The 21,156-nt window shown below is 43.1% G+C and overlaps 1 protein-coding gene across 3 annotated transcripts in view; it reads right to left on the bottom strand.

Moving 5' to 3' along the window:
• The window catches only part of CNOT6 (CCR4-NOT transcription complex subunit 6), a 48,858-nt gene that overhangs the window by 26,384 nt on the left and 1,318 nt on the right, over positions 1-21,156 (bottom strand). For 2 of the 3 annotated variants that reach the window (XM_029052804.1, XM_029052806.1), the window contains exon 2: positions 1,027-1,140. In XM_029052804.1, the coding sequence (XP_028908637.1) occupies positions 1,027-1,138 (112 nt within the window). In that variant the 5' untranslated portion in view covers positions 1,139-1,140. Of the gene's footprint in view, positions 1-1,026; positions 1,141-15,529; positions 15,644-21,156 lie in introns of all 3 variants that reach the window. The other variant, XM_029052805.1, reaches the window with a different exon arrangement.

Genomic DNA, 21,156 nt, shown 5'->3' with positions numbered 1-21,156 from the left:
TCTTTTTTAAATGGTATTCGTTAAGTGCTCACTTTGTGCCAGGCACTGTACTAAGTTCTGAGTTAGATGTATGCCAATCCAGCTGGACACAGTCCCTGTCCCACATGGGGCTCCCAGTCTTAATCCCCATTTTAAAGATGAAGGAACTGAAGCACAGAGAAATCAAGTGACTTACCCAAGCACAGGCAGCAGACTTGTGGCGGAGCCGGGATTAAAACCTAGGGCCTTCTGATGACTCCCACACCTGTACTCTACCCACTAGGCCACGCCACTTCTGAGCTCCACCAGCACGTTTCAGCCAATGGGCAACTGTTCTGTTATGGGCGGTGGTGGCAGCTCACCTGCGTCCCCTTGGCGCATACCTACCCCCTCCCAGGCTGTTGGCTCCCCGTGGCAAGGAAGTGCCACGGCTCCCTACCACTTCAAGCGGTGGCCATCCCACAAATGACCCACTAGCCTCTCTTGGGAGGAATGGAGGTGGCAAGGTCCAAAACTGGAAGTGTCCCCCCACTAGCTTAAAACTCCATTTTATACCTTAGCAGAGCCGCAGCTCTGACACCGGCCTCTTCCTTACGGGCAATGAATCTGGTGACATCGACCCATTACCTGAAGGCCATGGCCTCCATCTCCTGGCACCGCTAAAAGCCAAACTGGTGTTGGGCCTTTAGAGAAATAGGCCTGCACCTGCCAGCTGGAAAGTCCAGAGGGAGAGGTGAAACCCTATGCTAAGCGGTGCTCCGGGAAGCAGCATGGCTTAGTGGAAAGAACTTGGACCTTGCGGTCACACCTTGGGCAACTCTCTTTATCCCTCTGGGCCTCGGTTTCCTCGAATGTAAAATAGGGATTTTCTCCCTATTTAGACTGTCAACCCCATATGGGACAGGGACTGTGTCCAGCCCTGGAGCTTAGTAAGAGTGCATGGAACTTAGTAAGCGCTTCACAAATACTTCAACAATTAGTATTACTATCATTGACTTTGAATTCCGCCTTCTCTCGTGTCACCGTCCCACCCACTTCATCTCTTACCGCTGATCTCCAGCTCTGCCCAGTGAGATTTCTTGCCATTGGCTGCTTCTTCTGTGGACATAATTGTGTACATCCTCCGAGGGTCTGGAGGGCCGTACTTTTCTTTGGGCATGCCTGTGGAAATAAAAGTCAAAGATGGGCTCTGAAACAGATGCTGGGTGGCTGAATTTATCAGGTTATCATACAAGGCAAAACCTGAGAAGACGACTTTGATTCAGATGCCACCTGACCTCAGTGACCAACCCAACCACAAACCCTCGCGTTGAACGATACCAGAAGGAAAATAGTCAGTGAACTTTCAGTACGTCCAAGATGGTAAACTCTTCTAAAATGGAGCCCAAAAATACAGAGGATGAGTTCTGTTTTAAGTTGTGCTTTTTTTTTTAAATGATTTTTGTTAATGGCTATGTGTCAAATATTGTTTTAAGCACTGTGAAAGATACAAGAAAATCAGTGGGGCACAGTCCCTGTCCCACATGGGGTTCAGTCTAAGTTAAGGGAGGAGGATTTAATTCCCCATTTAACAGATGAGGGAATTGAGGCACCGAAAAACTAGGAGGCGCGGTCGAGTGGTCTAAGGCGCTGGATTAAGGCTCCAGTCACTTCAGGGGTGTGGGTTCAAAACTGACTGCTGCAAATAGTGTTTTCCAGCACTTACTACACTGTCTGGCACATAGTAAGCGGTTAACAAATATTATTAGATGCTAAAGTGCCTTGCCCAAGGCCACATTAGCAGGCATGTGGTGGTTGGGGTTTCTCAACTCTCACAACAACTACACTGAGGTTAAGACAAATAAAGCTCCTCTTTGCTGTTGGGAAAAAAAAAAAAGGAAGTCACCAACAGCAATTTCCACGATCTCCTGCTCAAAGTTCTCCACTAGAATTCATGGTTGGAAAGATGACTTGAGGGAGAATTTTTAAAAAGTTAAAAGATTTCTTCTTTCCTCTGTACCTGTGGCCTTAACTGTTATTTGTCTAGGGTTTCATGATGTACCTGAAAGATTACAGTAACCAAAATGTCTGCTCATTTTCTCCACCACCTGTCTTGACATTGTAGGTTACCTATAATGTGGTCAGAGACAGCTTCAACCAATCACCCAAGGCCAACAGCTCTTTGAATCATAAAGAATACCTTTATTCACAATAACTTTAGGCCTACTTCTTTCTGACTTATGTTATAGGGCCTTTGCAATTCCTCAGTGAAGCCCATATACAAAAAAGTACCAGTGAAAGAACATGGAACCCAAGTTGTAGTTTGCTAGCTGTAGTTTGGAAGCAGGGATCACTCAAACTGTATAAAAGATGTGAAAGCCATAAATAGTCTTGTGTTTGTTTTTTTTAAATGTCTTTTGTTAATAACTTTCTAAGTGCCAGGCACTGTACTAAGTGCTGGGGTAGATATGAGATAAACCAAGTTAGACACAGTCTCTATCCCATATGGGCTCACAGTCTTAATCCCCATTTAACAGATGAGGTAACTGAGGCCCAGAGAAGTGACCTGCCCAGGATCACACAACAGGCAACTGGCAGAGCCGAAATTAGAACCCATGTACTCTGTCACCGAGGCTACACTGCTTCCTATTTCGGCGAAACACACCATGAGGACATTTAACGTCAGCAAGGCTCATTTTGCTTTCCGTGGGAACGCGTGCCTGTGCCAACAACACCTAAATATTCTTAGTAAAAGTCAGCTGAGAATGCTTCCTCACCAGTGAATGAAATCTGATCATTCACATTTACTAAACAGCCAGTGCCACTTCGATGAAGGACCCCTTTTGAGTTTGTTCAAAATTGAGGATGCAACCATCCTGCCCACACGGGTGTTTCCTGAGCATGTTGAATTTGGGATCGGGGGTTCCAGGCATCAGGAATGCTTAATTCTAAGATCTGGAGGACACCTCTTCTTGTACCAAGGCTCTCTTCCAGGCACCAACAGTCACCAGATGGCCATAACGTCTGGCCATTCCTATCTTGGTCCAAATCTAAGCCCGTGATCTAGTGATAGGTGGTAACACATAGGAGCCCCTTTATCTCACCAAGCTGGAACATGTATTTTCACTTGCCATAAACCAGTTGAAAAATGATTTTCCCTCTTCCCAGACGTCTAGAAAAAATTTGTTTTTAATCATTTTGACAAATACAAAATCAGTGATATTTATTGAGCTTTTACTGTGGTCACAGCACTGTACTAAGAGCTTGGGAGAGTTCAATGCAACAGAGTTGGTTGACATATTCCCTGCCTGCAACAAGCTTAACATCCCCAAATTTGCCTTAAACCATTGGTTTTAAGAATTTAAATTACTTTTGGTTTTGTTTGCTTTCCTTTACATATCCCACCCTTTCTTATCCACTTAGACCAAGGTAAGGACCAAACCCCTGACTTATTTCCATTCATCAGAGTCACTTTGCTTCATTTGGCTGACAAGATGTGTAAAAAAATACTGAGGCAGAATAGAAAAAAAACCCAGGGAAAACTGCTGTTTCCAAATTTTAAAATACATACACAGTTCTGAAATAAATGTGTCACTCTGCATTTCTGCTTCTGATCCAGACAAATTGCTGAAAAGCAAAACTAGCCTAATTTAAAATTGCTACTCCAACTCTGAAATGGCCTGAGACCATCAACAAACTTGATGGACTGTAATCGTTTGAGGCAGTGCTTTGTACCAAAATGAGGAGCCCAATTCTCTCTTGCACTACAGGGCCACTTTGTGTATTGCAACAATGTAGGCAGAGTACAATACACTAAGATGTCTTCTTGTGATCTGGAAAGTAGTAGTCCACCCGAAGTGCCTAAATATCTCCTTTTAGTTTAGCACCCAACACTGGCCTAAAATGGCCTAAGAGCCATTTAAAACACTGGGCTTGGTTAAACAGATGGGACAAGGAAGGCATAGCATTGGGGCTTAAAAAAAAAAAAAAACACCCCAAAAACCTGAATTCGAGAAGCAGAACAGCCTAGCAGAAAGAGACTGGGCCTAAGAGTCTGAGGACCTGGGTTTTAATCCCAGTTCTTCCACTTGTCTACCGTGTGACCTTGGGCAAGTCACTTCACTTGGCTGTGCTTCAGTTTCCTCATCTGCAAAATGGGGATTCTCCACCTGTCTTCCTCCCCCTTACCAAGAACCCCACGTGGGACAGGAACTGTGTCTGACCTGATTATCGTGTAACTACCCCAGCGCTGAGTACAGTGCTTGGCACCTAGAAAGTACATAAATACCACAATTTTATTATAAATAATAATATGTCTCTGAGGAGGGCTATGCACTAAACATTTAGTACGGTACTCTATACACATAAGCAATCAACAAATTCCACTGACATAATAATACTAACTGTGGTACTTAAGTGTTTACTCTGTGTCAAGCACTGGGGTACAAACAAGATAATCAGGTCCCACCTGGAGCTTACAATCTAAGGAGGGAGAGTAGGTATTGAATACCCATTTTACAGATGCGGGAACTGAGGTCCAGAGAAGTGACTTGCCCCCGGTCACCCAGCACACAAATACCTGTTTACTTGTTTTGATGTGTGTAGATCTATAATTCTATTTATATTGATGCCTGTTAACTTGCTTTGGTGTCTGACTCCCCTCTTCTAGACTGTAAGCCCGGGGTGGGCACAGATTGTCTCTATTGCTGAACTGTACTTTCCAAGTGCTTAGTAGAGTGCTCTGCACACAGAAAATGCTCAATAAATACACATTTAAATATTTACCAAGTGTTTACTGTGTGCAGAGCACTGTACTAAGTGCTTGGGAGAGAACAATAACAGACATTTCCTGAGTCTTCTAGACCCTAACGCCCCCAACCCCCAAAATGCTGACTAGACCAAAAAGCCCGTGATCTTAATGGAGAAATTTTTGCCTCCATTTTATTTTGGAAGAATCGTATTCATATTTTGTTAACGATGGCTCAAGTAGACTGGACGCTCCTTGTGGAACAGTCGCATCTACCAACTCTATTGTGTTATTCTTGACCAAGCGCTCATTAAAGTGATCTGTACACAGTAAACTACAAGCTCCTGGTGGGCACATCTAACTAGTATATTATACTTTCCCAAGTGCTCAGGACATTGGTCTGCATGTAGTAGACTACAAATTCCTTATTGGCAGGGAGCGTGTCTATTTTAAGAGTATTGGGCTTTCCCAAGCACTTAGTATAGCGTGCCACATAAGCTCTTTGAGGGCAGGGATTGTGACACTTGGCATTTTGCAGCTCTGTGCCGTGCACTTCAGCCATAATACCACCAGGTGAGAAAACACCTCTCTCTCCCCTGGGGGAAACCACTGCCACAGGAAGGAGAGTCGGAAAGCACTCAAAACTAGGACTTCAAGTGGGGCGAGGCAGAAGGGGTGGACTTTCTTGTGGCCAGGGAACTGTCACTTCTTGATTTGCACTTTCCAAGTACTCTGCCAAGTGGACGCTCAATAAATACTACTACTACTCCACCACTACTGCTACTAACTGCTGCTACTGCTACTACTACTACTACTAGGAAGAAATTGTTGAGCTCTAAAAGAACTTATCCTGCAATAGTTACTGCTTTGTACCATTTTTCTTCCCTAAAAAAACCCTTTATTCTTAACTCGGGATTCTGGGTCCAGTGACAGCACCGTCAAACCCCAGTAAGGAACTGTACTTGAGTTTATTTTTACATTCTTCTAAATAGATTTCAAAATTGAACTAAAAACCCCACTTCACATCTTTTATTTGATTCCTCCCCATCTCAAGCCTGCCCTGAATACTCCCACCACTTTTCACATAAAAAAAGATTCAATCACGCACTCCAAACGCCTATCACACCCCAGGCAATTAAAGGGTGGGGGAGTGGGGGAGCGAAAGTAAAATGAAAATGACATCAGCGCTTATTTTTGGTCCGGAGTGAAGTTGTGGGCAGGTGGATTGGTGGGTCGCTTCCTGACCGCTGCCCTGGAAACCCCTAAGTGTCCCAGGATTCCACAAAGGTAGGAAAGCTTCCAGCCCCATTCGTGGACAAAGCCAGTAATGATCCCGGAAAAAGGCAGGGATCTTGTCCACCAACTCCGTCGCACTGACCTCTCCTAACTACTTTAGAGCCAGGCTCTGCACACAGTCAGGGCAAAGTGGAAGTCCTGACCATCGGCATGGCCTAAGGGGTAGAACCCGGACTTGGGAATCAGAAGGATCTGGGTTCTAATTCCAGCATCGCCACTTGTTTCCTGGGTGACCTTGGGCAAGTCACTCCACTTCTCTGTGCCTCAGTTCCCTCATCTGCAAATACTACTGTATTGTACTCTCCCAAGCAATTAGTACAGTGCTCAGCACACAGTAGGCACTCAGTAAACATGACTGACTGACTGGAGATTAAGACAGAGCCCCATGTTGGACATGGACTGTGTCCAACCTGATTAGCTTGGATCTTCCCCAGCCCTTAGTACAGTGCCTGACACAAATACCATTAAAAAAAGAAAAAAAGAAAGTGCAGACTGATTGAAACCCAACAGCTGCCACAAAACTGCAATCTCATTTCCTTCTGTTTCCCTCAGGTTGGTCTTGCTTCGAGTAGGACTTTTTAAGAGAGTGACGATATTTGACCAAATAGGTAATCTCTACACTGCCTCCAAAAGCACTCGAACGTTGGCTTCGAGGGCTTTGTCGAAACACCCCCAATGTTCTTTTCTCTAAAATATTAAATATTAAAATATGCACCCTCAACCCTTTAACTCACTTCACTTCTATGTGTTTCAGTGATCTCATCTGTGAAATGGGGATGAAAACTGTGAGCCCCATTTGGTATAGGAATTTTGTCCAACCCTATTTGGTTGTTTCCATCCCAGCACTTTGGACAGTGCCTGCCACAAAGTAAGGGATTAACAGATACCACAATTATTCTTCTTCTTATCCCTTGGCCACTGTGTCCAGACAGGCCCCGCTGGACTCTCTGGACACAATTGATCGATCATCAATGGTTTCTATTGAGCGCAGGTCAACCAACCAATGGTATTTATTGAACATTAACTGTGTGCAGAGCACTGGACTAAGTGTTTGGGAGAGTACAATACAACAGAGTTGGTAGACTGTGCCTGCCTACAAGGTAATCCCTAAATTGGTAATCCCTGCCTACAAAGAACTTCCAGCCTGAAGAACTTCCTCAGTTTACTGGCGCGTCCTATCCACAATGTGCACTGAAAACACACTTTCTGGAGGAACTGAGGGCCAGCGACAATCTGGGCTTCTCACCACGCAGAACTGGGGTGCACTTTCTGGCTCCCCGCCTTTTGCCAAGCACATTTAAGACTCTTGTAGAAAACGCTCCCTTACATCCCGAGTAGAGGAAAGAAAAACTGAATATACAAAACAGAGCCTTTGAAAAACCTCAGAGTCAAAATGACCCTTTTGAAGTGCTTTTATTGTTATTACCCAGCATGCATCAACATTTTCCTACAAAATACGTATTAAAATCACTGGGGCACTAAGGGCCTAATCAAGTTAAGTGCTATTGGCTTGCTGTTTTTATGCTCCCCCAATTGATTTTTCTTTTCCTTCTAAAATATATTAAATTTAAAATATGCACCACCACCACCACCCCCACCAACTCCCCTTAACGTCTGGCTATACCTATGTGTCTGAGGGCTACATTAATTGATCAAAATTAGAAAATGAAGGGCCTCCGTTTGTGTGGAAAATTTTAACCAGTAGTTATGAAAAACCTTTACTTCTCAGTTCAATGCACAGCTGCTAACAATACAGTGACTTCATTACTTTGTAGTCTTCATCTTAGCAACACACATTTGAAAAAGAGAACGATGTACCAGGTGGAGTCTCTTTTGGCGGGAGGTGGGGGAGGGAGCATATCTATACCTGGAAGTCACCAAATTTAAAGTCGCAATTATTTATTTTAAATCCAGATTTTGGGGACAACAATTTTATTATTTTGCTGACAAAAAAAACATCAGAGGCTTGAGACTCGGAGTTTCCCTACATTCAGGAATCTCTTGAGAAAAGTGCACCTGTGTTCAGATAACCGTATCGATAAAACTAGCAAAGCCACAAGAACTCGGCAAATTAAGAGACGATGCCCAGGTCACAAAAGCCAATATTTTTCAAAATTCTAATGCACTTGCAATGATTCTTTAGTAAAATCAGAAATTTACATTATTGGGGTACACAGGGAAAAAAATGGGGCTTATAGTAGATTTGGGAGAGTACATTACCACAGAATTAGCAGACATGTTCCCTGCCCATAATGGGCTTACAATCTAGAAGGAAGATTTCCTTGTGTTGCTAAATACTAAACTACCATTTTGCCAACTCGGTAGCAAGCACGCTTTATTCCCTTGCTCGGTTTTCTTTGCTGGCTTGTGGTCCACTCTCACTCCAGAATTCTACCGCACCGGCCCAAAGATCAGTGTTCTCAATTTATACCTTTGTTGCTTATTTTTCCTCTCTCTAAATATACCATCCTTTTCTGACCCTCTCAATTTCATTCAGCCTGCTCATTTTTGATAACTTTGGTGAATACTACAGGAAAGTTTGAATTTTAATATTCTGCTCCAAAGGTTAGGTCAACCCACCCAGCATGGAGTTATTTGCCAACCTAATGAGTTGTGTTTTCAACCTTGTTATCCAGGTTACCAATTAAAATGTTAAATAACATTTTACTTTGGACTAAAATAATCTGAACAGATCAAGCTTGACATTTCACTCTAAAACTGATGCTTAATCATTTAGATTTTCTAAAAAGCTGCACCTAGAACATTAAAAAACCCCACTTAGCTCAGTTAATGATAAATAATAATAGCATTTGTTAAGCATTTACTGTGTGCCAAGCACTGTTCATTCATTCAATCGTATTTACTGAGTGCTTACTGTGTGCACAGCACTGTACTAAGCGCTTAGCACTACTGCAGATACAAGATAATCAGGTCCCACATGGGACTCACAGTTTAAGTAAGTAGTAGGAAGAACAGGTCCTGAATCCCCATTTTGTGGATGAAGGAACTGAGGACCAGAGAAAGAAAGACATTTCCAAGGTCACACAGCAGACTAGTAGTGGGGCTGAGGGTTAGAACCCAATCCTCTGACTCCCAGACCCGTTGCTCTTTGCCCTAGGCTGAGCAGCTTCTCTTGATGATGTCGAATGTCACAATGGCATCCAAGCTGCAGAACACTCTCTTATCTTGCCAAAATCATAAGGCCCTAACCCTTTCAAGCCTTTGGGGATTTCCTACCTCTGTTGAGTGGGAGCTTAAAAAACTTTTTCAGGCTCCACACCCCATTCGTCTTCAGAAAACAGAGCCCAATTCCTCCTCCTTCCCCTTTAAAAGAATAACAACTCCCATACTATGTGAGTCCCCCAAAACCACTCAGAACTTCATTTTCAAACCGCCGGACTGAGTGGGTGTCATTCTGGAAAAGGCGAGCTGGCTGGGTCAATCTGTGAGACAGGAGGAAATTTCACTTCCAATGTAAGGTGTCTATTAAAGCCATTTTCTGGGTTAACTCATTTTGTATGGAGATTGCTTTTACAGAAGATTGCTTTAATACTAAAGAACTCTGCACACAAAGAAGATCTGCAAATGAACTCCATGGACCTCTTTGCTTCCTATACAACTTCCTCTCCAACCCCATCAGACAATTTGTCATCCATCCTACAAGCTTGGACGCTTCAAGTTACAGACCTGTAGCTCAAAAGATGCCCCATAAGAAACAAATCTGCCTCCTTCTCCCCTGAGTTAGAAACACTGACAGTATTTTGGTACCTTTTAAAAACACATACACACACGCACATCCCGCCCCATTAGATGCTTCCCATCCTCCCTCCCGAAATACAAAACTCCTGGAATAAAACTGTATCACTAAAAAGGCTCTTCATCCTTTCCAACGAAAAAATCCCGCTATTCAAAGCCCTAAATTTAACCTATTTTTAGGCTCCAGCTTCATTTTGAACCACTTCACATTGTTCTCTCAGAAATCTTTCCTCCTCTTAAAGATACCAATTAAATACACATTTACATTTGTATTGGTTTAAATTATTCTTTTTAAAGTCCACCCCCCCTCCAAAAAAGTCACTTGATATTCGTAGTCCACTCCCACCATTCCCCTAAAACCTTGCAGGAAACATTAGGATGTAGATATGTGAACATTTTCCTGGGTGAGTTCGCTGATTGCTAATTTTCAAAGATTTGTTTAAATTACCCACAGAACCAGCAGTGCACTTTTGAACTCTAGGACGCTCTCAAGCTACACATCATGGGAAGTTTGACAGAGGATACTTCTTCAGATGTACAGAATCAGAAGAGCCCACATGGCAATGAGGAATAATAAAATTATAATAGCATGGGCCTGAAAGTCAGGTTCTAATCCTGGTTCTGCCAATAGCTTGCTGCATGACACTGGGCAAGTCACTTCACTTCTCCAGTTTCCTCAACTGTAAAATGGGGATTAAATACCTGTATTCCCTCCTATTTAGACTGTGAGCCCCATGTGGTACAGGGATTGTGTCCAATCTAATTGACTTGTACCTACCCCTGCGTTTAGAACAGTGTTTGACACATAGTAAACCCTTATCATAAAAAAATAACTAAGCACTTACTATATGCCGAGCACTGAACTAAGTGCTGGGGTAGATTCCAGATGTTCAGGTTGGACACAGTACTTTCCTCTCATGGGGCTCACAGTCCAGGTAGGAGGGAAAACGGGAATTGAATCTCCATTTTAGATGAGAAAACTGAATCTTAGAGAAGTGAAATGACTTCCCCAAGCTTGCCCAGCAGACAAGCGGCAGAGCCGGGATGACAGCCCAGGTCCTTTGACTCCCAGGCCCGGGCTTTTTCCACTAGGCCACGCTACTTCCCGCAGTCTCACGCTGAATCATGAGAGTGATGGCCCTGTCAACAGATTAAGGGGATAGAGGGCGGTGAGGAGGGGGGTGACAGGAAGTTGTGGCAGGAGCAGAAAGTCAGACAAGGAGACTGAAGAGAAGGAACCTGGCCTCACGTGAAGCACCAATGACCAGGCGCCAGAATCCCTGGGTCCTAAGGCTGGCTCTGCCCCTTGCCTGTTGGGTAACCTTGGGTAGTCACTTATCTTCAGTGGGCCCGTTTCCCCACCTGTAAAATGGGGATTCATTGCCGGTTCTCCCTTCTCAGTTCCTGAGTCCCAGGTAGGACGGGGACTAAGTCTCATCTGATTGTTCTGCAACTATCCCAGTGTGAACATTGTCTGCCATATAGTAAGCACTCAACAAATCACTAGCTGAGCCGGGGAGGGAGCTGGCAGTGGAGGGCCTGCGGGGAGAGGGGATGGTCTCACTCGGCCTTTTGCAATTCCTCTCCAAGCAACAGCATGGTCTAGTGAATAGGGCCCGGGCTTGGGAGTTAGAAGGACCTGGACTGTAATCCTGGCTCCACCACTTGCCTGCTGTCGATCTTGGGCAAGTCACTTCACTTCTCTGGGCCTCAGTTTCCTCATTTATAAAATGGGGATTAAGACAGTGAGCCCTATGTGGGATATGAACTGTGTCCAACCTGATTAGTTTGTATCTATCCCAATGCTTACTACAGTGCCTGGCACATATTAAGCACTTAAAAATATCATTTAAGCTGACACAGGGAGGTTAGTTGGGTAGAAACCTCTGCCCTCAGACACAGGAATATTCCTGATAAACTTTTATCTGAATTCCACAGTTGTTTAGTCTCTGCTCAGTTACCTGCCACAAATGTGGGCTGTATTTAGAGCGTCCTGCCCTTTTGGGGTCTAAACTTCTTGAGGGCTGGGGTCATGTCTTTGGACTGCTGTACTCCCCCAATCTTTCAGGACAGTGCTGGGACTGCCATTTGGTGAAAAGGGTGAACCAAACCCCTTTGAGTCTCAGAAACGAGGAGAAGCAGGCTGAAGAATTTAAGATGATGGTGAGCCTCGATGAGAGATGAACCCACCGAACTGAAAGCCTTACTGAGAGAAAATGAAAGCAGCAAAGAAAATGGATGTTCCACATAGATCTTGACAAGCTGAGGGAGATGTCAGCATTGACCCCATGAAGAGGAGGAGGAGTCGGAAACAGGACTCAAGAGATTTGGAGGTTCCTCAGGGAAACAAGACTGGGAGCCCAAGGACGGGACATCTTGGACATGACAAATACAGAAAAAATGGGGGGGGGGTGAACTGAGTTAATAATAATAATAATGGTATCTGTTAAGCACTTACTCTGTCCCAGGCACTGTACTAAGAGCTGGGGTGGATACAAGCAAATTGGGTAGGACACAGTCCCTGTCCCATGTGGGGCTCATTCCTCATTTTAAAGATGAGGTAACCAGCACAGATGTCACACAGCAGACAAGAGGAAGAGCTGGGATTAGCACCCAGTGCCCAATTCCAAGAAGGCAGACTCCACTTGTGAGGGGGTTCAGAGCAGCTACTGTAGAGAGGCAGCCAGGGCAGGAGTCTGACTGGAACACCTGGGACCGGCCCAGTGGTTGGTGCGGTGAGGGGAGGGGATGGGGAGGCCGGCTCCAAAGCTGGCCCATTTCTTGCAGGCTCCCCCGTTCCTCCCCGCCCCCGCTTTAAGACCACTACCATTTATTTATTTATTTATTGGGGTGGCAGTGTCTTTCTCTTTAAGTTCACCCATCTGCAACCCACCAAACCAACCCTCCCCCCTCCGCCTGGAAGGGGTTCAGTCAGTCAGTCAATCGTATTTATTCAGCACTTACTGTGTGCAGAGCATTATACCAAGTGCTTGATAGAGTACAATAAAACAATAAACAGACACATTCCCTGCCCACAATGTGCTTATGGTCTAGAGGGGGAGACAGACATCAGTATAAGTAAACGACAGATAGGGCCCTAAGTGCTGTGGGGCTGAGAGGGGGGCAAATAAAGGGAGCAAGTCAGGGGTCACAGAAGGAAGTGAGAGAAGAGGAATGGAGGGCTTAGTGAGGGAAGGCCTTTTGGAGGAGATGGGCCTTCAAGTTCCATCAAGCATCCCTAAACACTGTCCCATCAGTCAATGGTATTTATGGAGCACTTACTGTGGGCCCAGTATCTGTAATTTTTTGTATTTAATGTATGTATCTGTAATTTTATTTATTTGTATTGATTTCTGTCTCCCCCTCTCTAGACTGTGAGCTTGTTGTGGCAGGGATTGTCACTATTTATTGTTGAATTGTTCTTTCCCAAGAGCTCTGCAGACAGTATGCGCTTAATAAATACTACTCAATGAACACTGCTCTAGGTACTTGGGAGAAGTACAATACAGAGTTGGCAGTTAAAAGTCCCTGCCCAAAACAGCTCTCAGTCTGGGGTGGGGGGAGACAAGGGAGGTGGGGGTGACAGGCATTAATATAAAAGAAATGCCTGATGGGGGATGAGTAAAGGGCCATTTCCTCCACTAATTATTCTCTCAGCTACTGTGCATTCTCAATAGGCCCAAGGGAATATATATCTATTTTCACTCTCAGCCTGGTTTTATTAGTCAAATTGTGTCTAACGTTTCCCCATTAGATTAGCCTCTAGACTGTGCATTCACTGAGGGCAGGGAATGTGTCTACCAATTCTGTTATACCGTATTCTCCCAAGCACTTAGTACAGTGTTCTGACACAGTAAGCACTCGGTCAATAAGAGTGATTGATCAGTTAGATTAAAAGCTCCTTGAGGTCAATGATCACATCTTTTGCACTTTCCTCCAATGGCTAGTACCGCACTCAGTTAACACCATTGACCCTGAAAATATTTCTTATGGCCAAACCAAGCCATTCTGCAGGAAACCGTCTTACCTAAAAAACTTCAATAGTCCTTAGCCTCGGTAAACAAAAGGCAGTACCTGCAGCCAACTTTTTTATGGTGTTTGTTAAGCACTTACTATGGGTCAAACACTGCGCTGGGGTAGAGACAAGCAAATAAGGTTAGCCAAAGTCCTGTCTCTCATGGGGCTCACAGTCTAAGTAGGAGGCACAGGAGAACTGAGGCACAGGGAAGTTAAGTGACTTGCCCAAGATCACGTAGCATGCAGTTGGCAAAGCCAGAATTAGAACCCAGGTCCTCTGACTCTAAAGGCTCATGCTCTTTCCACTGGGCCAGGCTGCTACTCTTTTTAAGTGATTTAGGCTATTACTCCCTTTTGATATTTATTAGTAAAATCACTCCACCCAGGTTTAGCAAGAAGAGAAGCAGATACCAGGTACTGTTTGTTTTTTGCCCCTTTGGGCACACTGCCAGAAACACTATACCCAGTTTTTAGCCCTTAAACTACCTACACCTGACTAGAAGCATCAGTCTTTGCACTTGGGCCTCTGCTAATCTCTCAACCCTTCATCCACCTTAGCCAAAACTCCTCCATTTTCAAATAACCATTGACGTAACCAGAAGTTAGGTATCTACCAACTCTATTGTATTGGACTCTCCCAAGCGCTCAGTACTGTGCTCTGCACATGGTAAGTGCTCAGTAAAAACCATTGAATGATTGGTGAATCTTTCCCTGGAGAGACTTGTTTTAACCACTGATCCACATCCGGGTCCAACAGAAACTCCATACTGTCTGCTTTCAGGCTCTCAATCAGCTCTCCCGCTCCTATCTCACCTCGTTGATCTCCTCCTACAACACAGCCCGGACACTTGGCTCCCGTAACGCCAACCCACTCGCTGTACCATACGATATTGGTTTATCGCACCACTGACTCCTTGCCCACATCCTCCCTCTGGCCTGGAACTCTCTCCCCTCTCACATGCGACAGATCGCCACTCTCCCCTCCATGGGTCTGGTGATTTCTCACACCCTTAATCTGCAGAAGATCAGTCCTGGGTGGAAATACCAAATGAAAAAAAAATTACTAATATCACTTTTAACGATGCATTTTGTCCAAATGGTACCGAATCCTTTTAAACATCTTACTAAAATCGAAATGAAGGAAGCAGACAAAAAGTACAGAAATCCAAAGCAGGCTAAATTCGGATTGTTTGGTGCGTGGCTAAATCAGTGGGTTTGCTTTGCATGATACTGTACAGACTTGAGTCAGCCTGGTGGAAAGTTGAAGTGTCAAACAAAAACTGAAGTTTTCAGAAAATGACAAGCTCCAAATATCTCCTAAGTCCCAGCAATACTTCAATAGTTAAACTGAAACTAACTTAATATTTAGCATCAAATACCAAACAGTGTATTGCCCTAGGGTGCTGTCATGAGAAATCTTGGTAACTGAATTATATAATGGGTAGTCAAGTTACTTTACATTGGATGACCTTTCTTCAGTGAGTAGCTTCCTTTTTCCTTTACTGTTCTTGAATTTACACACACTTCAACTAAATATCAACATCAACTACCCCAAAACTAGTGACACTGTGGATTGCACATATTTGGACATTTTAAAATAAATGACCAGCATACCACCAGAAGGAAGAGACTTAGCTTCTAATCCACCCAAAAACATTTTGTTTTGTAAATACAAAAGAGGATTTGAACATTCTTGATTGGCGAAAGGAAATCAGGGCCTGGGAGAAAGAAATTACCCAACTGAGTCCAACTCACCCACTAAGCAGGTGTCCGTCCAGCTGGTACATTGAGGGGAGAGGATTCTGGGAATCCTGTCTGCCAAGGCCCTGCATGGCTCTTCAAGGTGCCTTCCGGTTCCCACTCTGCCTTCTGGAATTTAAGTAACGGGAGCGAAGGACATTTGTTTCATTACCTGGCTGTGCTGGTCATTTGTGGTTTTAAAGTGGGTATGTTTTACTTATTTGGGGTGACCTCTGTGGTCACATTTCATGGTTCACAGCCTAAGGAGAACCAAAGAACCCTGAATGACAAGCATGTCCACTCTACTGTAAAAACAGTAATACGTTTCTGCCTCTGTCAGTGGCTCTTAGGGGACCGCAAAAGGGTAAGTATGGACCCTCGGTGGTGGCAGGGAATGAACTTAAGTCTAGGGTCCAACTTCTTGTCATCATTTTGGCCATTTCTTGGAAAGTCAAGAAAACTGGCCCTAAGAACAGGACTGTGACAGGGAGACAGAGACAGAGAGACAGAGAGAGACAGAGAGAGACAGAGAGAGAACTATTCCTGGCTAATCGTGGTTTTGCCAGGCAAGGCAAAGTCTGAGGAATGGACCCTAAATTCAGTAGAATTTACACATGTGTGTGTAAGGTATACATGAAGTATCTTGAATTTTAAGGTTTTATTTTCAACTGGCAGCTCCATGAGCAGACTTCAAGGTGTTTTACAAATTAAGTTTCGTTTTCCTAGCAAAACTCTCTGTAAAAAAAATCAGTAACAATAAAACTACATTCAAAACCATGATCCCCAAAATATACCAAATATAGTATGACACTTTATGAAGTTCCAAATTTGAACCGTTGAGTCTTTCTCCACAGAACTCCGGGTAGAGCAGAGTTGAGACTGGGAAGTGTTCCATTAATATTGATTTAACACTTTAGCACCAAACTCTTCTGCAAATGAAACCTCTCACATTGCCCCTTGAAATAGTACCAAGTTACAATGGAAACGTAAATGGAAGAAACGGATAAGATTACCCTCCCAGGGCCACAAAGGAGACCAAATTTGAACCAGCTTTACAATCCACTTTCCAGAATTCTCTCAACACACACATCTCGCTTCACAAGAAACAGCCAAAAACCTTAAGAAATAATGATACAGAGAAGTGAGAATTAGACTTTAGGGATAGGTAAGGGGAAAAAGCAGTAGTGGGAAGCAGCAGAACAAAGAGCTGGCCTGTCAGTCCACCTGCTCTGCCAGGGTGACTTAACCTCTCTGATTAGGACATATCCTACACCCCTTTCTCCAACGGCTGCCATGAGGCCAAGAGGGTACTGAGCTGAAAACAGTCTGTCAGAGGGTGCTGTATCTTTTAAGCATTGAGCAAAACCTAAGCGATATGGAATAAGATCCTATGGAGGTCGGAAAGACGACCTCTTGTTCTAAGTTTTCTTTGAATCGTCTGGTTTCGAGACTTAATTGGGGCTCTGGGGGTGGGGGAAGGTTCTTACATTTACTCAATTGCTTCTGTCAAATTAGTACCCACCATCATAAAAGGTCACCTGCCTGGTCATTGAAGACACAATTATGTGGGTGACCTGGTCAGCTTTAGAGGGGGGAAACTAAAGACCATCTGGGCATTCTCTTCAATTTTACAGATAAAAATTTAAACTTTTTCTGGCCATCTATTGTAACAGATATTTCTCTCCCAGAAGAAACTGCAATATGCACACTCGCAGACTCCAACTGGAGTCAAATTTGTTCTTCTGGCTGGGCTTGTCAAGAGGAAGACCCATTTATATACAAGTTAATTGGACTTGAGGCAAATATAAGTAAATATAAGCTGGAAAACAGTGGCATTTTCAAGTCTCACATCACCCCAAAGCCCCAACTGGGAAGACTGATCAATCTTTCAATAGTGTTTATCGAGTGCTTACTGGGGATCAAACACTATACTAAGCTCTTGGAAGAGTCCAATACAACAGAGCTGGTAGACAGATTCCCTGCCCACAAGATCAGGATTGTTTATTACCAGTTTATACCCAACCAACCAGAGCTAGGCTCTGAAAAACCTTCTTCAATTTTTCGAACAAAACACTCTTTTGCTGATGTGTGCTGTATATTTTTAACTGTTTGGTTCTTCTAAACCACTAGCTGGACTACATAAGTTAGCACCCCAGAACCAAAATCTAACATGCAACAAGACCAAAAGATACCTAGCAGAGTTCTCAAGGGGCAAATAAGGCTGGAAGGAGAAAGCAAATTAAAATCTTAGTTGGAATGCAGACAGATCAATTTTGGGGCCACATGGCTTACGTATACATAGCAAATTGCGGATGGCTCAAATGTATCAGTCAGAATACACTTGGTTATTCTCAAAAGTTATGAAGTTTCACTCTCTCTCTCCTTGACAGCCTTATTTAATTGCGGCATTTGTTAAGCGCTTACTATGTGCCAGGCACTGAATTAAGTGCTGGAGTAAATACAAGATAATCGGGTTGGACAGTGTTCCTGTTCCACATGGGGCTCAGTCTTAATCCCCATTTTCCAGATGAGGAAACTGAGGCACAGAGCAGTGCCCTGGCCAAGGTTATGCAGCAGACAAGTGGCGGAGCCAGGATTAGAACCCAGGTCCTCCTGACTTTCAGGCCCAAGCTCTTTCCACTAGGCCATGCTGCTTCTCTAAGCAGACTTAATGAGGGTGGGGGAGGCTAGGAAAAGTTTCAAGGTTAAATAGAAGAACAGCCTAATTTGGTTGCTATTATTGGAGTAAATTACTAAAGCTTCTTTTCCATTCCTTCTGAGGATGGAAGTTTAAGCTAAATCACCAAAATAAAATATATTCAAAAACATATCAAGAATTCCACTCACCCACCTGCAAATGCCAACCTTTCATCCTTTTTACTTATCGATGTTGTGCAAATATTTGGTTACTTTGCAGAAAGTCGTTAAAGGCTAAAATGCCTGACCTACCCCTTGAGCCACTGACTTGCTGAAAAAGTTTCTCTAATGGATCATCTGATACAAATATCAATAGAAAGGCCAAACCCTTTGCCTGTAAAAGCATATTTCCCTGGGGTTGGACTAGGAGTGAAAAATGTCCTCCCCAAAAATAAGTTACAACAACAATACTCACTAAGCGCTTTACTATGTGACAAGCACTGAGTAAAGCGCTGGGTTGGCTACAATTAGGCAGTCATATTTTATTGAGCACTTACTGTGTGCAGGGCTCTGTGAGGATTTGGGAGAATCCATAAGAACAGTATTGTCTCACACAGCTGATTAAGTCATCCCAGAGAGACACCCCTCCCCAAATGCATTTTCCCTAGCATTCAGGTACGGTTATCCATCCTTGCTGCCCATCCACTTAGAGAAGCAGCGTGGCTTAGTGGATAGAGCATGGGCCTGGGAGTCAGAAGGACCTGGGTTCTAATCCCACCTCCGCCACATGTCCACCTGTGTGACCTGTGTGACCTAGTCACTTCACTTCTCTGGGCCTTGGTCACCTCATCTGTAAAATAGGGATTAAAACTGTGAGCGCCACGTGGGACAACCTGATTACCTTGTATCTACCCCAGTGCTTAGAATAGTGCTTGGCACATAGTAAGGCTGAACAAATACCGTTATTATTATTATTATTCTCTGGGCCTCATTCACCTCATCTGTAAAATGGGGATTAAGAGTGTGAGCCCAGTACAGGACAGGGACTGTGTCCAACTTGATTAACTTGGATCTACCCCAAAGTGTAGACCAGCGCTTGGCACACATCTTAATAATAATAATGATGGTATTTGTGAAGTGCTTACTGTGGGCCAAGCACTGTTCTAAGCACTGGAAATCATGGTATTTGCTAAGCGTTTAACTATGTGCAAAGCACTGTTCTAAGCACGGGGGTAGATACAAGGCAATCAGGTTGTCCCATGTAGGGTTCACAATCTTAACCCCCATTTTACAGGTGAGGGAACTGAGGCACAGAGAAGTTAAATGGCTTGCCCAAAGTCACACAGTAGCCAAGTGGGGAGGTGGGATTAAAACCCACGTCAAAGACATAAGTATTATCATTCTCTGGGCCTCATTCGTAAAATGGGGATTAAACTGTGAGCCCCATGTGGGACAACCTGATGACTTTGATTCTACCCCAGCGCTTACAGCAGTGCTTGGCACATAGTAAGCGCTTAACAAATATCATTATTATAGAAACCGCTTAACAGATACCATTATTATTATAGTAAGTGCTTAACAAATACCATTATTATAGAAAGCGCTTAATGAATGCCATTATTACAGTAAGTGCTTAACAAATACCATTATTATACTAAGCACTTAACAAATACCATTATTATACTAAGCATGGCTTAGTGGAAAGAGCATGGGCTTTGGAGTCAGAGGTCATGAGTTCGAATCCCAGCTCTGCCACTTGTCAGCTGTGTGACTGTGGGCAAGTCACTTCACTTCTCTGTGCCTCAGTTCCCTCATCTGTAAAATGGGGATGAAGACTGTGAGCCCCACGTGGGACAACCTGATTCCCCTGTGTCTACCCCAGTGCTTAGAACAGTGCTCTGCACATAGTAAGCGCTTAACAAATACCAACATTATTATTACTAAGCGCTTAAAAAATACCATTATGATAATAGTAAGCGCTGATCAAATACCATTTTTATAGTAAGCGCTTAATACCATTAACATAGTAAGCGCTTAATACCATTATTAACATAGTAAGCGCTTAAAAAAATATCATTATAAGAGTAAGTGCTTAACAAATACCACTATTACTATAGTAAGCGCTTAAAAAATACCATTATGATAATAGAAAGCGCTTAACAAATGCCATTATTACAGTAAGTGCTTAACAAATACCATTATTATAGTAAGCGCTTAAAAAATACCATTATGATAATAGTAAGTGCTGATCAAATACCATTTTTATAGTAAGCGCTTAATACCATTATTAATATAGTAAGCGCTTAAAAAATACCCTTATAAGAGTAAGCGCTTAACAAATACCACTATTACTATAGTAAGTGCTTAAAAAATACCATTATGATAATAGAAAGCACTTAACAAATACCACTATTACTATAGTAAGCGCTTAAAAAATACCATTATGATAATAGAAAGCGCTTAACAAATGCCATTATTACAGTAAGTGCTTAACAAATACCATTATAGTAAGCGCTTAAAAAATACCATTATGATAATAGTAAGCACTGATCAAATACCATTTTTATAGTAAGCGCTTAATACCATTATTACTATAGTAAGCGCTTAAAAAATATCATTATAATAGTAAGTGCTTAATAAATACCACTATTACTATAGTAAGCGTTTAAAAAATACCATTATGATAATAGTAAGCGCTGATCAAAGACCATTATTATAGTAAGCGCCGATCAAATACCATTATTATAGTAAGCGCTTAATACCATTATTAATATAGTAAGCACTTATCCAATGCCATTATTCATATAGTAAGCGCTGATCAAATACCATTATTAATATAGTAGGCGCTGATCAAATACCATTATTAATATAGTAAGCGCTGATCAAATACCACTATTAATATAGTAAGCGCTTCTCCAAGACCATTATCATTAATATAGTAAGCGCTTCTCCAAGACCATTATTATTAATATAGTAAGCGCTTCTCCAAGACCATAAATATAGTA

The sequence above is a fragment of the Ornithorhynchus anatinus genome, chromosome X2 (genome assembly GCF_004115215.2).
Source record: "Ornithorhynchus anatinus isolate Pmale09 chromosome X2, mOrnAna1.pri.v4, whole genome shotgun sequence".
Taxonomy (NCBI): Eukaryota; Metazoa; Chordata; class Mammalia; order Monotremata; family Ornithorhynchidae; genus Ornithorhynchus; species Ornithorhynchus anatinus.
The sequence above is the reverse complement of the archived record's forward strand: the minus strand, read 5'-3'. Positions and strand labels throughout refer to the sequence as shown.